The sequence below is a fragment of the Zophobas morio genome, unplaced genomic scaffold (genome assembly GCF_036711695.1).
Source record: "Zophobas morio isolate AGI-343-1 ecotype UQ-CSIRO unplaced genomic scaffold, CSIRO_AGI_Zmor_V1 ptg000662l, whole genome shotgun sequence".
NCBI classification, from domain to species: domain Eukaryota; kingdom Metazoa; phylum Arthropoda; class Insecta; order Coleoptera; family Tenebrionidae; genus Zophobas; species Zophobas morio.
Window position 1 is genome coordinate 16246 of NW_026972765.1, and position 19009 is coordinate 35254.

The 19009-nt window shown below is 32.4% G+C and overlaps 1 protein-coding gene and 1 non-coding gene across 2 annotated transcripts; one reads left to right on the plus strand and one right to left on the minus strand.

The window, feature by feature from the left end:
- The first annotated feature begins 6783 nt into the window (after positions 1–6783).
- Positions 6784–10107, plus strand: LOC135121683 (uncharacterized). The gene is made up of 4 exons (XM_064045971.1): positions 6784–6980; positions 7821–7945; positions 8000–8207; positions 8274–10107. Exons 1-4 carry the CDS (start codon positions 6784–6786, stop codon positions 10105–10107), a joined length of 2364 nt encoding a protein of 787 aa, XP_063902041.1.
- An 8636-nt stretch (positions 10108–18743) lies between these two features.
- On the minus strand, positions 18744–18827 carry Trnal-uaa (transfer RNA leucine (anticodon UAA)). The gene has a single exon. It is a non-coding gene; the product is annotated as a tRNA-Leu (tRNA).
- Positions 18828–19009: the final 182 nt, after the last annotated feature.

The following is a 19009-nucleotide window of genomic DNA, read 5'->3' on the forward strand; positions in this document are numbered from 1 at the left end:
AGTTAGATTCACAATTGAAAATTATTCAACAAAGAAAATCAGTTAAATAACTTCTTCGAAAATTGGAATAATTCAAATTATATTATTATATAAATATAAATATTGTTTATTTCGTTTGGTGTGTTATTTTCACCAGTCCCATATAAAATTATTTAATTGCGATTAACCGTCACGAATAAAAGCCGTGTTTCTTCTGACAAAATTCCGTTTAAAATGGTCACTTAGGTTATTCATAACAGACAAAAAAATTATTTGTTTTGGGTCGAAAATAGGCCCAGACTACATAAACTTTTACCCAAACGACAAATAATAAACCGAACCACGCCCGTAATAATTTAAAATAAAATTTCAGCTGTCCGAAGCAAGTTTCTGTTGATTTAAGCTTATTTGCACTCGGAATCTTGTACATTACAAATAATTACGGATCAATCTAACGTAAAAATAATGATGCGAAACACGTCCGTAATTATTAGAATAAAATATCAAATGTCGGAAGGCGAGAGTGTGTTGTTTAAAATTAAAAAATGTCACTTACATCGTCGAAAACAGACAGTAAAATTATCCGTTCTTTCTCGAAAACATGCATACACACACATATCACAAAAACCACCATTTAGTGTCCACAACAAAGCAAGAAAACCACTTATTTTCCGATATAATTACGAATATTTTCACCTTAAAATTTGTAAACCGAAACGCGTCGTCGTCCGTCATTATAACAATATTCTTTCGCATCAGCAGATTCCTTCGGAACCACACGTTATTTTCTCATTAGACAGGGACGTATTCGGAAATATTTAAAAATAAGGAATTATCGCTTCAGGGTGCCATACAGCAGAAAGTTTGTTCACAAAAAAAGAAAAACGCATCTCTATAAACTAATGACACAATTTGTGTAAAAATAAATGAGGGTAAGGGGTGTAATAATTGTTTAAATATAAAAAAAATGTTTAACTCGAAAACGGTAAGAGATAGGAGGTTCGTGCAAAGAACAAAAAAGTTTCTAAAATACGAAACACATGCACCTGTCTTGACGGTTTTTAGTTTGAGTTTAGCATTTCGGAGAAAAGGGCAAAAGTTTGTGGTGACCAAACGGAATTAGTTAAAAATTTGTTTTTTGTGTCAAATTATTTTCGGATGAATAATCGATAGGTCCATATAATTAAATATGTGAAAATTTGAGTTTGGGGCGCAACAATTTTTGTCAAAAAAGGTTGTCAAAATTCGAAAAAAAGTTTTCCTTGAGCAGTAGGAAAGTAAATTAGAAGTTTTGGTGAAAAAAAAAATTTAAAAAATTCAAAGAATCCAAAGAAAAATTAAAACAAAAAAAATCTCAAAAAAAAAATCCAAATTTAGAAAAGTTTGTTTTTTCACAAAAACAAATGCATATTCATGAAGTACTATCTAATCGTGTGTAAAAATGATCATGACTCATAGGTGTATCTACCGTTTAAATAGAAAAAATTTTTGTTACTCGAAAATGGTAAGAGATAGGAGGTTCGTGTATAGGGCAGAAAAGATTGACAAAAACAAATAATATCGACAGCCGTCAACGGTTTTTCGCTAACTTTTGATATGACTGTGAAAAGGGCAAAAGTTTGTGGCGCCCAAACGGTAAAACTTAAAAAATAGATTTTTGTACCAAAATATTTCCGAATGAACGGTCTATAGGTCTACGTAGCAAAAAAAGTATTTTCATCTACCGTTTAGTAGTAATAACGAAAAAACCTTATAGCTCCTAAGGGGTAAGAGGTAGCATGTCGGTACAAGGGAACGGAAAAAAGCTAAAAAAATTAAGACACACGTTGAGCAAAAAAAATTTCGAAAAAAGTTGAAATTGAGGGAGAAAAGGGCAAAAGTTTCTAGTGCCCAAACGGTAAGAGATACGGTATCGGTTGTATACATCAAAACCTTCTTATGGAACGAACGGATAAGTTTGCTCAAAAAAATCGATTCTGTCCACGTCAACCTTGATACAGGAGCCATTTTTAGTTTTTTCAAGGTCGCTACGTAAAAATTTTTTCAGGTCGAAAAAAAGACCATCGAAAAAGGATTCGAATAAGCCCAACATGCAACACTTAAAAAAAAAAAAAAAAAAAAAAAAAAAGCGAAATAGGTTATTGTCTTTATATTTATTGTCACATGACTACTACCATCACCACTAAGTACACTAAGACATTAAAGAAAAAATTTCAAGTTTCAAAAACCAACAAAAAAACATCAAAAACCATCAAAAAGCACTATTAAAAAAAGAGATATATGTATATATTTGCTGCTTCCACTACTTCTATCACTACAACAATTTGCTACCACTACAACAATTTGCTACCACTACAACACTAAACACTACTATATATACTATACCCTATACACTATACACTATACACTATATACACTATTCACTGTACAAAATTAATCCTATTTAATAAGTTTTTTACTTCTTCAGCACTGCTTTCACAATTTTTCAAGTTTTTGTTGAGATCATAGAGTTCTTTTTTGGCTTCCGCAAGAAGTCTTTGATAATCACACACTTTTTTCTCATATTGTTTGACGTTTTTTTCACACCTCGTCTTTTTTTTCAGGAGGTCGAACCTTTTCTTTTTATGGGTTCGTTCGGCCTCCCGACACTTCGAACGGAAAGACGCCAGAAGTTCCGGTGCCGTGGATGGCGACTGGAACTCATCCTCGCTGTCCACAGTTCGAGGTGTCGGGGGTGGTGTCCGGCGGATCGGTTGCCCTTCCTCCTCTTCCTGCTGTTGCTGCTGATGGTGCACTGATGGGGAGCGTACATCAGCATCAGGAACAGGAAGAGTTGCATTCGTCTCTTGTTGTTGTTGTTGCTGTTGCTCCTCAGGGGTTGCCTGCATGTTCTCACACAACGCCCTCAATAACTTCATGTTCTTTCCACCATTTTCCTCATCGCCATCGAACATAGATGGCGTCAAGTCGATATCGAGAGGAGACGGCTGCTGGTAGGAACATGAGGGCTGTGGAGAACTGGGCTCTGGAGATCTTAATCGACTCATCTCCTCCTCCGAGAGCTCAGAGATAAGTCTCATAGGGGGTGGTGGTGATGATGGACGGCAATTATTATTATTGGGTGGCTACAAAATATATAAACATTACTTAGTTATTATTAAAAAGAGAAAAAGCAATCGCAATAATAATGCAAATATATAATAGATAAAAATAAAAAAAAAACCTACCTGAATGACGATATTTTCCAGAATATTAATTTTTGGTTTTTTTAAACTCAGGGAAAATTTCATTTTTATTGCAGGGACACTGTACACACACACACACACAGAGAGAGAGAATAAAAATAACTAATGACAATTATAAGTAACTACTCTAAATATATAGGAAAAATAATGCAGAATATACAAAAAAATAAACAATGTAGAGGGGTTAAATGCCGAATCAGCAGTTTTTCATGTCCATATATGGACATTTTAAAGATTGATCCAAATCAGAGAAATGCAATTCAGCAATTTTTGAAGACGTGCTTTTCTCGGAAATTAAGAGTTCAAGGTTATGAAAAAACCTATTTCTGTGAGAAATGCAATTCGGCAATTCCATAAACACGTGCTCTTCACGGAACTTAAGAGTTCAAGGTCATGAAAAAACTATTTCCGTGAGAACTGCAATTCAGCAATCCAAGCCTCACTGTGATGAAGCACATGTATATAAGACGTATTGGTGTTCTATAAATTTATCAGTTCAGTTCACACATCAGATATGTTTCCACTGAAAGAGAGTCTTTTGGTTTCTCGCGATCTTGATATAGATTCATTGAATGAAGAGAAACGTTGTATCATTCAAGCAATCGAAAGTTTGTTACGACAAAAATTTCCATTGTGCAGAAAATTCATGGCTGGTGGATGTGCCGCATTTCTATTGAACCGAACCTCTTCATATACGGACATTGATATTTATATAGAAAAAAATGAAAATATAGAAGAATGGGCTAAGGATAACTGCCAAGCTAACCGAATCTCTATTTACGTTTATCAATCCAAATGGCCTTGCTGTTATTTGAATTTTGAAGGTTTTCTATTTAACCTTATTTTTATTGAACCTCGTCCTCAAATTTCCTTGGAAGCCAGAATACTAAGAATTCTCAAATCTTTCGATTTAACGATATGCAAAGTGGCAATGTATTTTTCAAGTGGAGTAAATCCAGTACTTGTTGAATGGAAATTAACAGATGTGAATTTCGACAATGTTGAAAAAAAAGATCGCATCACCAAATATAAGAAAAGAATTGCGAAAAAGGAAGTACGATTTGAACCAAACAATTTAGCTATGTCAGCATATACTGTAGTGGTAGATCACGATGATTCCTGTGTTGCTGCTAATAATTTGAAAAATATTAAATAATTTATTGTTGTGTTAAATCGTAGTGCTGATGCTGTTAGAAAAAAAAAAATTATAGAATATATGTGAAATAAAACTAATAAATGTAAATAATTGTTTTATTGAATCCGTACATTCATACATTTTCAAACATTTGTTGGATTATTGGGTTTGCTACAATGAGTGAAACATATTAACACTAAATAAAGTAACACACAAAATATAATTACAAAAATAATTGCTCCTGCAGAAGTAAATATCCAGATCCAGGGTTTTGCCAAACAATATTGTGTAGCATTTTCACCGCTAGAACTTTTGTATCCACTATAATCGTTAATAGTGGTGATATTTGGTGACTTGCATCGGCTTCTGTTTTTGAAGACAAATTCTAGTTGATACTGCAGTTGGCTGGAAACGGATACATTTTTTGAATAAAACATAACTAACTGATCATGTCCATCTTTAATTTCTATCATTTTTCTACAAGTACATTCTTTATTTCTAACCAGAGTTTGTAAATGTACATCTGTAACATTGCTATCAGTGAATAAATACAAATCTTTCTGTATTAAAATGGTCGATAAAATAAGTGTGCAGTTTAAGCCTAACATTGTTTGGATAGAATGAGTACTTTGTTGTTGCGAAGTAACCTATATATGTATTCAACAGCACCACCACCACCACCACCACAATTAGCACTAACGGCTCGCCAAATCCCAGCATGCTACTATTACGGTCATTATCGAGAATATGAGAAAAAGTGAAGCAGACCACACATGATCGTTTCTTAAACAAAAATCAAAGATTTCCTTTGAATTGTTACTACTGTTAATATTTTCGATTATTAACCATTGAGAAAATTGTCGATTTCCTTGTTCTGTTTTTATCTTGTAAGCCAAATAATTTTGCGTTGTGATATTTTTCGCATAGAAGAGATGATAACTGGTTTCGATTATATTGATCGGAGTCATTTTTTCCCAACATTCCTTTTCATACGTCTGAATATACAGAAGAGTTATGTTTGGCGTGGTATAGATATATAAGTTGTTTTCAACAAGCGCACTTAATAGTACCATCACGTTGATAGGCAGAAACATTTTAGACTAGTTATGTTCTTGTATACACACACTCGAATAGCAAGCTTGTAGAGGTGGTAAGTCATGGTAGGGTGGTAGCGATAAACGGACCGAAACAAATTACTATAATTATTTTATTATTTTCTTCTAAAAACTGACTTATAATTATTGATTGCCGTTCTGTCCAGAAGCAGCTCCCTACTCATGGAGGGGACGTACGTTTGACTAATTTCATTATCCCAGTTGTTTGGGCATTCTATTATTGGCGGTGGTGGTGGTGCTCGTGGTGGTGGTGATGGTGGCGTATGGGATGCTCTGGAAGCAGCCTCACGAAGACATCTCTCCCGCTCCCAGGCCTCACGATGACAATTAAAAATATGGCGCTTCAATCGGCTCTCAAGAAGCCTATGGCTTCTGTCAAACGGGCATATGACAAATTGCTCTAAATAAAAAAAAAAGAAAAACAATTAGGATTTTTATTTAATAGTAATAAAGACAAGCTTACCCATTTTGTTGTTTATATATATTTTTCTTAAGTGTTGAGGACTGACTGTGATCTTCAATTTGTTGAGGACTGTTATAACTCTTGCGGGTGATCTCCCATTTATACACATTATCAATCCCCACTCTTGCTATTTTCCTCCACTTTTACTACAGATTACATTTTCTTAATTACGCTGAAGTTGATAATTTAGTTGTTTTTCTGAGCTTGCAAAAATACGCGTCTCATTTTTCGCTGATTTTTATTAAATTTGTTGAGTTGTGAGTTACAATCGGAAATTTCGTTCACATATAAATAAGAAGGTATTCCACAGAAAAATAAAGAAAAATAATAGTGCTCTTCTTTCTACTGTGATAAACAAGTTCGACAGCAAAAAAAAAAAAAGAAATGCATCCGCAGGAAACAGTGACGGCTATATGTAAAGGCTCGCTTAAGCTAATTCATGAATATATTAGTAAAATCAAAACAATCGAAGAAATTAAAAATTTTTTAGTATATATAAATACCAGCATTAGAATAATTAGAAAAGCACTTAGATGTAAAATACATCGAGAAAATATTTTAGAAAATGCTAATTCCTTAGAAACAAGTCTAGCTTATTTAAAATTTTACCGCTTCAAGCTTTTAAATAAAAAAAAACAATTGTCTCTAAAAATTGGAGAAGGTTATTTTAAAAGAGACAAATTTAAACCTACGGCAAACGTAACCTGGCAAGACATAGAATCTTGTTTTGAACAAAGAATTCGTACAGGATTTATAATTAATCATCACATTAAAGATCCTCTTCAGTTTTTTCGACAATCTTTTAAATGTTTTATGTTTAGAATTAGAAAAGAGCTAAAAAACACGATGCTAAAAGTAAATGTAATTTTTTCGGCAAATTTTATTAAACCGCACTCTGGTGAAACAGACGTTAAAACATTCTCCACAAAAAATCAGCACATTGATGCATATACAGATTTAAAGCAATGGTACGAAGAGAACGTTGTTGATAAGATAATGAAGAAATTAGAAGAATTTGCGGAAAAGGACTCCGGTTGGGCGTTGTATGAGATTTTAGGATTGAAAATTAACATAAATAAATATGATCCAATCAAATTTGGTTACTCAACTTTCGTGTCCACACCAGCTTGCATTAAAAAAAAACATGCAATAATTAATGTTCAAAATGATGATGAATATTGTTTTCTATGGGCAATAGTTTCAGCTTTATTCCCTACCGATAAAAATTCACATCGAAAATCGTCGTATCCACACTTCAAAAATGTGTTGAAATATGATAATTTAGACTTTCCAATCACAATTAAAGACATTCAAAAATTTGAAGAACTCAACAATCTTGCAATTAATTTGTACTGCATCGAGGAGAAAAAAGTTTTACCTTGTCGTTTAAGCACAAGGTTTTTAAATTCTAATAAAGTAATTAATTTGCTTATGCTACCTGCTGAAACACAAATACAAAATACAAAAAACGACAATGATCACTTTGAAGATCGTCAATTGCTCTATCATTTCGTATGGATCAAAAATTTGTCAGCTCTTTTAGCTAAGCAACTTTCCCTCCATAAATGTAAATTTTATATATGCGAAAGATGTTTAAATCATTTCACTACAGAGGAGTTACTCCAAAAACATAAAACTACATGTCAGAGTATTAATAAATATTCCATAAGATTGCCATCAGAAAACGAAAATTATTTGTATTTTCAAAATTATAGATATCAAGAGAAAGTACCTTTTACTATATACGCAGATCTCGAGAGTATTCTTCTTGATTATTCAAAAGACCACATGTCCACTACTTGTAAAACCAATCCTTATCAAAAACATGTTGCATACAGTGTTGCATACTATTTTCACTGTTCATATGATAATTCTCTTTCCAGATTTCGTTTGTATCGAGGTAAAGATTGCATCCAATGGTTTGTTCAAGAGTTAAATCAATTGTCTCATTTTTGTAACAACAAATTTCAAAACATTATATCTATGGAAAAATTAACTACACAAGAACGTGAGCAGTTTGAATCCTCACAAATATGTCATATATGTAAAAAAACATTTTCAGAAAATAACGTTAAAGTGCGCGATCATAATCACTTAACTGGAATGTATAGGGGCGCTGCACATCAGAATTGTAATTTAAATTATAAAGATATTTGTGTTATACCTGTGGTGTTTCATAATATGAGTGGATATGACGCACATTTTTTTATTAAAGAACTTTCAAATTCAATAAAAGGTGACATTAAATTGCTTCCCATCAATAAAGAAAGGTATATTTCATTTACTAAATTTGTCGATGATACAAAAGTTAGTTTACGATTTATTGATTCTTTCAGATTTATGCCCTACAGTTTAGACAAGCTTTCTTCCAATTTAGATAATTCACAAAAAATTATTACTCAGACAAATTGTAATAATATGGAAGAATTTTATTTGTTAAACAGAAAAGGAGTGTTTCCTTATGATTATATAAATTCCTGGGAGAAACTCCTTGAAACAAAACTACCCGAAAAAAAGGAATTTTATAGCCGCTTATACGAACAAGATGTTAAAGATGAAGATTATTCTCACGCTATCAAAGTTTGGAATACTTTCAATATTCGTACATTAGGAGAATATTCCGATTTATATTTAAAAACAGATGTGCTTCTTCTAGCCGACGTATTCGAAGCATTTCGAACTACGTGTTTAAATACTTATCAACTTGATCCCTTACATTATTATACTGCACCAGGTTTAACATTTGATGCCATGTTAAAAACGACAAAAATTAAACTAGAACTCTTAACGGACATAGATAAAGTCCTTTTTGTGGAGAGAGGTATTAGAGGTGGAGTTTCCCAATGTTCTAATAGATACGGTAAAGCCAATAATAAGTACATGAATAAAGACGAATATGATCCTTCACAAGATAGTACCTATTTAATGTATTTTGATGTTAATAACCTTTACGGAGCGGCAATGTCTCAATGTTTACCGTATGGGAAATTTGAATTTGTAGAAAATTTCAATATTTCAGATATCTTAGATACTTCTGATAATTCCACAACTGGTTATATTATTGAATGCGATTTGGATTATCCAGTAGATTTGCATGAAATACATAGCGATTTACCTTTAGCTCCAGAGCACATGATACCTCCCATTTCAAGATCTAAACTTAAAAAGTTGTTATTGACTTTATATCCTAAGAAAAATTATGTTATACATTATAGGAATTTAAAAATGTATATAAAATTTGGTATGAAAATAAAATGTGTACATCGTGTTCTTAAATTCGAACAGTCTGCGTGGTTAAAGGAATATATAGATTTAAATACAAGGCTTAGACAGCAAGCGAAGAACGATTTTGAAAAAGATTTTTTTAAATTAATGATTAACGCTATTTATGGTAAATGCATGGAAAATGTTCGAAAACATAGGGATATTCGATTGGTCAGTAAATGGGAGGGACGATGGGGAGTTCGTTCTCTTATTTCTAAACCAAATTTTCACAGTTCCGTTGTATTTGATGATGATTCAGCTATCATCGAAATGAGTAAATTAGAGGTGTTTTTAAATAAACCAATTTATGTCGGTTTTTGTATTTTAGATATTTCTAAAACTTTTCTCTATGAATTCCACTATGGTTATATTAAGGAAACATTTAACAATAATGCAAAGTTGCTTTACACCGACACTGACAGTCTAATTTACGAATTTCATGTAGGTGATATATACGAATATATTAAGAAAGATTCTCATCGGTTTGATACTTCAGACTATGATTTGTATAATGTTTATGGTATAGAACAAAAAAATAAAAAAGTGCCAGGTTTGATGAAAGATGAAAATAACGGTAAGATTATGTTAGAATTTGTGGGTCTCAGATCGAAAATGTATGCATATAGAGTTGCAAAGGATGATTTTAATAAAAAGGTAGTTAAGAAATCCAAAGGTAGTACGAAAGCTTCACTTAAAACAATAACATTCGAAAATTATAAAGAATGCTTATTTAATAGCCGAAATTACGAAAAGTCCCAAAATCTCATCAAATCAAAACATCATATTGTTTACACAATAAAACAGGAGAAAATAGTTCTCAGCCATAATGATGATAAGAGAATTGTTACAAGATTTGCAACGGATACGCGACCTTGGGGATATCATATTTCGCCACCAGAAATGTGAAGAGTGGGGAATTATAATATAAAAGCAGTTTAAGTTAGCTGATGATTTATTCGATGTTGGTGATTTCACATTACTACAATGTCTGACTTGAGACAGTTTGTTGATTTGCAAGCATTTTGTGCATCCGAAAATGTGTATAAAATTTATCTTCGCGCCGCTGCGAATGATAGGACAAAATTAAATTTGTTCCTTTACATTATTGAAAAAGCCGAATTTATTGTACCGGATGAAGTATTTAAATGGATTGCTGAAAATGAAGTTGGTTTTTTTACTCTTGACATATGTGTACTCCTACAAAAGAAACAATCTCTTGACAGTTATATTGATGCATTTCTAAATATATGTGAAAGAGACAACATTGAAAATTTAAATTATGCTTCTTTGGAGTTTTTAATGACCACCAACTACCTTGATAATTCACTAGTTTATAAATCTTTTATTTATAAATTATTAAGTGATCATCGCTGGCAGAATCTGGGGGATATCTTCTATCCTGTTGAAAATATCCAGAAAAATTACCGACGGATCGAGCAATGTGTTGACGAATTTATGTGTCGAGCTGCATATTTGGCAAATCACAAAGCACTCACTACATTCTTTGAGGCTCTAACGATAATCAATTACGATTCCTTCACATTTAAACCCTCTGAAAATCAGGAGCACAAAAGAATTTTCACCTGGCTCAAAAAGAACATTGTCAAAGGTGAAGCTAATCCTGAATTACCATTAGGATGGACCGAAGGACCAGATGCAGCAAGATGGCCCTCAATTAAATTAGATGATTATAAGAAAACTTTAGATGTAATTTTTGGTTGTCATAAATAAAATACACAAAAATGGTTGTATATGTAGTTTTATTTACCCCTCAAACATAATACATTAATTTTAAATACAGTAACATTTTAAATTATTCACAACACTCTGACGACATCTTGTGCAGGAATGTATTTTACCATTCGGTCGTGAAGAATAAGACAGTAGGCTGTGGTGTCTGCTGGAATACCTGCGGTCGTTTCAAACCACAACGTAATTGTAACGGGGCCTCTCTTCAAAGCTTCCGTTTGTTTAGAACAGTCGATTACTACTATGGGTGTCTTTTCTTTAAATTCATCCTTATCGAATAATGGCTCGCTAGTTTTGGATAAGAACGATGTCTGGAACTCTTTAAACATATCATAGAGAATTGCATAACGATTATTTGTGAAATCAACATTCAAGTTGTCGTAGGGATACATGGTATCGTTAAGATACAATTTGACATCTCTCAGATTACAATGATCAAATTGACTGTAGTTTTTCTTCAATTGATTTTTTCTTCCCTGTTGCAATGCAAAAAGTATGTACTGAGGTTTTTCTAAGGAAGTTTTAATAGTCCAAGTATTAGTTATCGATTGAACTGGTGGCGCAAATTCATGTAATTCTTTACTTCTAAACATAATATCCAATTCCCTGTTGCTTCTTACAATATCGATCAAGGCGATCCTTTCGGCATCGGACACGGACAAGTGATGCATTTTCCAGCATATTTTACTAAGTTCTACTTTAATTTTGTATTTATCATTTGAAGAAATTAAAGCATTTACATCGGTATTAGAACGAACTAAAACAAGCTCTTGTCTTACATTCAAAATAGCCTTTTTGAAATCTTCGCAAAAGCCAAAAATTATTTTTAATGGAATCGAAACTTCAAAAGTTCCATTTTCTTTAATTATATTCGAATCTTTTTTAGGAAACCATCCAGCATTCTCTAGAGCTACGCTTTCATTACTGTTATACGTTACATATCCTTTCATGGTGGACGCTAACCCTGGGTTTCTAATACTATCCACAACGACTCCAGCAATTTCATATCTTATTTGATTAAACAACAAAAGAACGCCATTATTTACAAATTTGATTTCTGGTTTCTGTACAATTTCATCGATTTCATTTTTCACAATAATCTTACCCTCTATATGCAATGTACTCAAATGAGGAAAAGTGTATAAATCTTGATGTTCAATTGGAATTCTTATTTCATCATCATAGTTATATGAACTGTTAGAATAAGGCAAGTGTGTATGTCTTTCTCCATAATAAATTGAATGATCATATGCAGCTTTTTCGTTTACGTTTAATATTTCAAAATTCATTGCTGTTTTTTATACTGGATAAAAATATTATTTCAAAACCGTTAATCCTAGAGATTCAAGAAATCTACGATTCCCTAATGTTAAACGTTTGATCCTTGTAGAAGGACTGACTGATTTTCTTTTCATCGTCCTATTTATATATACCGAATTTCGGTTTTTTAGATTTTCATTAAAAATAATACCCATCACGTGAGCTTCTTAAGATGCAAACGTACACCCACCTCTTCACCTCTAAAACTAACAATATTTCCTTCTTGATCTGTTATTTTAACGATTATCTCATCTATTTGTTTCGTATTAATTGGTAGATATATAACATTTAATGGTCGCTCCACTATTTTGTAACCGGGAGGTACTGTTGGAAAAAATTGATGTATTACGTGAACGGGATTTCCGTTCTTATATGAACCAGTTACTATATTACAATAAACGCAAAGAGCATTCACTTTTAAAATTTTTGCTGGAAAATCTGATATATGAGTTTTATGCGCTTTCAGAATGTTGTTCTTAAATCCTAATAAACTTCCTAAGGAATCCTTTCTTGAAAAATTTATATCAAGGGTACATTTAACTTCCGATTTTAATGTATTATTATTTCCTCTGATTATTAAGTTTGGTGTTGACATTTTAAATTTCTTTATTCTATTTCCGTATTCGTCAGTTTGGTATTGAAAATAATGTTCCATATAGTTTTTGATTTCTTTATTTAAATACGACTCAATGTCTTCTATTTCATAAGAACCCTCGGGAATTTCTATATAATGCTCTTTTTTGTCTGGTGTAAAAAAATAAAATTTGTTATTATTGTTATCGATATTTGGAAAAGAATTCCAAGTAACCAAACTTTCTAATCCTAAAGCATAGTTATAATCTTCCAAGATAATTGGTGGATAGTATCTGCTCGAAAGTACAGAACTGTTTCCATCCAATGAAAATACGTTCGACATCGTAGTACTTGCTTCAACGACACTATCAATTGAACTAAAACGCTCTAACTTCGAACAATTTTATTTGTAACAGTTATATAGAAATCGTAGACATAAATGTCCACAATTAATAGTTTTAAAAGTCTGTAAAGCTTGATGATTATATACTATATTACAGGAACCGTTGCTCTGTAAATATTTGATCAGTTCAAGAGGTGGCCTCAAATCTCCATAACTATCGAAGTATATAGCTTCATTTCGAGTTTTTTTATAAGCTGTCCAATGTGTTCCAGAACCTTCCTTATTGTCTAGATTTAATATACCACACTCATTAAGGTGCACTTTATTTGGAAGCGAATCTTTCATAAAAACTCCTCTGAAGCGAGGAATTTTCAAACGCTTTACATATTTGCAAATGTCGATGTTGGTGAGAGCATGTTTTGGAAGATTTATCGGGAGTTCTTTTGAAATTTTGATGGGGCTAAAAAAAGACCATATCCTCTTTTATATGGTTTCAAATATAATCCACTCCCTGACTTTCCTACAGCTATCGACTCCATTTTCTGATTGTGTCTTTGGTTTTCTTTCAACTGTTCTTTAGCTGATTTAGCATCGTTAACAGCTTTTGCAACGGCTGCTGCACCACCACCTAAAGATCCCAGAGCGCCTAAAGCGGCAAATATTGGTAGTAGAGGTAAAAATCCACCACTTTTCGGTATGGGTATTATACGTCTGTGACGAAGAGGTCTCACTCTCTTTTTTCCTTTTGATGATTTTACTGCTCTCATGGCCACTTTTACAGCATCCTTCATATTCTTAAATTTCTTATTTTTTAAAGCAAGCCTGGCGGATTTTCTTAAAACGTTAAAATTCAAGGCCTTTCCACGTCTAATAGTTTTTCTTTTGATTCGACAACCCATACCAAGTTTTATTTTAGCTTTCATAGCAGCCGCAACACCTAAAGCAGCAGCTTTTTCCCCGAAAGATGCGTCCGAAGAACGTAGTCTAAGTTTTGCTTTATCTAATAGAACTTTATCGGCTTTATGTCGATTTTCCAAATCTTTATGTTCACTGTAAGCTATATCGTGAAATTTGCAAGCTTCGTCTAATTGATTTCGACCTTTATCTCCTCTTGCTAATCGTTTTTCTAATTTAGTTCCTGGTCCACAAAAGTTATAACCCGGAATATGAAGTTCAAACGGTAATTTATTAATAACCGAATTTACGATCCCACGTCCACAATATGTTTTTCTGTAGGTCTCACTACGACGACTGTTCCTTGTTCGCTTCGTAATCTTCATTTATACTCAAACTTTCGTATCAGCTAAAATACTAATGGAATCGTAGAAAAATTTAGTATTTATACCCCTCCACATGTCGGTTTCTTAATTAGATGTCGAAATGCGTTTGATCCCTCAAAACCTTAAATTGCCGATAAGCAATAACGATATCAAAATTAACAGTGAGAATAAAAGACACGGAGATCTTTTACCATCGACAGTAAGATGTATAATTGTCGGACCGTCTAATTGCGGAAAAACTAATGTTATGATAGGTTTAATCGAACATCCAAATGGTTTAAGATTTGAAAATGTCTACGTGTATTCTAAATCTCTTTTCCAACCAAAATATCAATATTTGGAAAATCTTCTAAAACCTATTAAAGGTATAAATTTTTATAGTTTTAACAATTTCGACAATAACAACATACCACCAGCGCACAAAGCTAAAACTAATTCTGTCTTCATTTTTGACGACGTGGCATGTGACAAGCAAAATTTAATGAAAGAATATTTTAGCATGGGACGACACAGAAATATAGATTGTTTTTATTTATGTCAAACATACACATGTATTCCTAAACATCTAATAAGAGACAACGCAAATTTTATTATTTTATTTAAGCAAGATAATTTAAACTTGCGTCATATTTATGATGATCATATCGGTACTGATATCACATTTGATAAATTTAAAGAAATCTGTTCATTTTGCTGGCAAAATAGTTATGAATTTTTAGTAGTCGATAAAGAGAACGAAATTCGTAGTGGTAGGTTTAGAAAAGGATTTGATAATTTCATTGACCCATTTCCATAATTTCAGTCTATAAAAGTATCTTAAACCGTCAACATGCCAGTTCCTGTAAAATATAAATGTCCAAAATGTGGAGGTGAAACAGATACCCCTAACTTACCCTGTATATATTGCTATTATAAAGATCATATAAGAGATCATTACAAAACAAAACATGTGCATCTATACTATTGAAATATGAAAAAAAAAAAAAAAACTAGTCTTTTTTATAGAATGTTTGTGAAATGTTGCATACGTATATAAGCCTTTAATTCAAATAGATTAATTCAGTTTATTTGTATTTTCGAAAGTCTTAGGAGACATGGATTCGAAAATATCAGATGTGCTTGATTTAAAAAAGAAATTGATTAAGAAAAGAAAAGATTTACAAAGAAAATTAGAACTAATTAAAGCAACTCAAAGAAATGAAGAAAAAAAGTATGAACCCCTTACCAAACATTTGGAAACATTAATTGAGAGAAGAAGTGAATCTGCAATAAAAAGTAATCAAGATGTGAAAACAAAAAATGCATCGAACATTGAGCACAGTACACCAACAAAGCGAAAGTTGGAAAATACAATTCTATCTCCTGTTCGTGCCAAAAAAACTATCAATAATACACCAATGCAAGAAGAAATTTTCACACCAAGACAAAAAAGAATTGCTACAAAAGTTACTAACCTTGTGAAAAGAATCGATACAATCAAAAACGAAAAAGAACAAGGAATGAGTCCGATTAGTTCAAAATATGATATTCTGTCACAGGGAGATTTCGAGGAATCAATAAATAAAACAGATGCACAGAACAATGTGTTCGAATACATTCCCGAAAAAGACAATGATAATTACAACTTCGATGAAGTTCTTGAAAAATCTGTTCAATTAAGTAAAAATTATATTAAAAACATCGTTGATACAGATGTTTACAACGAATATTTAAATGATTTTGATGAATTACCGAGAAAATATATTGACGAAATGCATCACGATACAGAAAGTAAATTTGATCACAGAACAGGCGTAAGACATGACACGTTCTCAGAGAAATTTTACATTGGTTCGAAGGAGGTACAATTTGTAGGTCCAGATATAAAAATAGATAATGAGATATTTATAGGGACGCCTGGAATTTATGAACTCATTTTTAAAAAGAAGCCTATTCATTTTACTGTGGAAGACAAAGAAATATACAAAAAAATTCTAGAAAAAACTAATGCATATCGAAGAAATTTCGATGAAAATGATCGAATATTGGGTACAAGTTCTATGAAATACAAAAATATTATAGGACCATTGTTCTCAACTCTCACGAAGTATAAAAAGCCGAAGAAAGGTGGTCAAGTATTGTTTAAAGAAGTAAACGCAAATAAAGTTGATTATGTGTATTGGGAAGATCCAAATGAATTAGTTGAAAGACTGAAGTTGTTAGTCGCTTCCCAGACAGCAGGCCACTCAGGTCACCAAAACGAAATCGTTTCTATAATAGAAGAACTACGCGAAGCTAAAATTATTGCTTAATATGACTCTGGATAAATTCGGACGTCATTTGCTGAAACATACTAAACTTTCAGATTCAGTTGACGATGCTATGATTACTATTTCGAACTATATGTTCTATAATCTAATATTTCACTTCGAATCAGCTAAAACCATCGAAAACACGTACATATTAAAGTCTAAAGAAACTCACTACACGTTTCCTTTAGAAATTGGTTCAATTGCAAAATTAAATATTACTAGCAATGAAATAAATATTTGTGTAAATAACAAAATATTTAATAGAGAAGAAATGGAAGGACTTTCATTACGTAACGGTGACCGTATCTCGTTCAAATATGCCTTCAATAAAACAGAAAATGTACCGGATTTGTTCGCTGAAATGATAATAAAATGCCCTGTGAATTTTGAAGAATCATTAGTTACGTCCGAGAAAGCATATTATAAACACAAGAGCAATAAAAATGAAGCGCAAGAAGGTGTATGAACCAACTCCCATTAAAAGAGATATTGTTGCAGAACTGCACAAACCTGTAAGAATTAATTTTACACGACGTAAGGTGATAATTAAGGGTATTAACGAAACATTACAAGCAGATTTAGTGGAAATGATACCGTATGCTAAGACAAATAGAGGATACAAATATATACTTATTGTTATTGACTGTTTCTCAAAATATGTGTGGGCTGTTCCAGTAAAATCGAAAGATTCTCAACAAATAACGACTGCAATGGAAACAATTTTATCCAAGATCGTATGGTTACCCAAAAATTTACAAACAGATCAAGGAAAAGAATTCTATAATGTAAAGTTTCAAAATCTTATGAAAAAATACAAAATTAATCATTACAGTGTTTACAGTTTAAAAAAGGCCTCAATCGTTGAAAGAGTAAATCGCACATTGAAAAATTTAATGTGGAAAGAATTTAGTTTGCAAGGAAATTATAAATGGTTAGATTTATTGCCAAATGTAGTACATCAATATAATAATTCTTATCATCGTACTATAAAAATGAAACCCTCACAAGTTAACAAAAGTAATGACAAAGCTATTCTAAAAGCTGCTTATACTCGCATTAAAATAGTTAGCAATAAACAAAAATTTACAGTTGGTGACAACGTAAGAATAAGTAAATATCGTGGAATCTTTGATAAGGGATACACACCCAATTGGTCAAATGAAATTTTCGTAATAAGGAAAATTAATCTCACTAATCCCATCACATATTTTTTGAAAGATGAAAAGGGTGAAAACATTTTAGGTGGCTTCTATGAAATGGAACTACTAAAAGTTAAGCATCCAGGTGTGTATCTCGTTGAAAAAGTTTTAAAAAAGAAAGGCAACCAACTGTATGTCAAGTGGTTAGGATTTAATAGCACCCACAATAGTTGGATTGATAGAAAAACAATTGCATAGTCGCTTCCTTCTCAGTCAGTCGAAATAATTGACAAGATGAAGTTGGTTGTAGTTGACGTACAAGGTTTTACTCTGCAAGAATTCATTGTAAAAGAACTTACGATATACGATGGAATTAACACAATACATGAAACATTCAAATCCACCAAACAATTCAACGAACTCGATGAAAAAACCAAGAAACAAGCCAGATATCTAGAACGTTACCATCACATGTTGAGATTTAATGACGGCTCCAAGGATCAGATATTTGCAAAAGAAATTTTGCTCAAATACATCAAGGAACATGGAGTGGAGGTCTTATATGTAAAAGGAAAATGTAAAGAAAATTATCTCATGGAAACGCTAGGAAAAGACTGCCCCAAAGTTGTGAACCTCGAAACAATTGAAGACTGTGTGAAATTGCCTAAAGAAATCCCATCATGTGATAATCATATATCTAACAATAAAAAATGTTACTGTTCTTTAAATAATGCTAAGTGTCTATACAATTGGTTGTATGAAATATTTCCTCAATAAATGACGTAATATTAAATTGTGTTTCATTTAAACGCAAAACAAAACTGTAGAACTGCATACAAAAAAAAACTGTCAGGTGTGGGATTCGAACCCACGCTCTCTTTCGAGAATCAGAGCTTAAATCTGACGCCTTAAACCGCTCGGCCAACCTGACTACGGACATAGAGTCAGATAGATCGAGCACAAGGCGATGACAAAGCAAGGTCAACGCCGAGGTCAGTCACGTTCATACACAAACAGTCAATTGTCGACCAAAAAGATCAATGACCGCTCGATCAAAAGTTGTGGGGCTCCTAGCTCGGGTTGACCTCATTTGACCTGAGCCAGCAGCCCCAC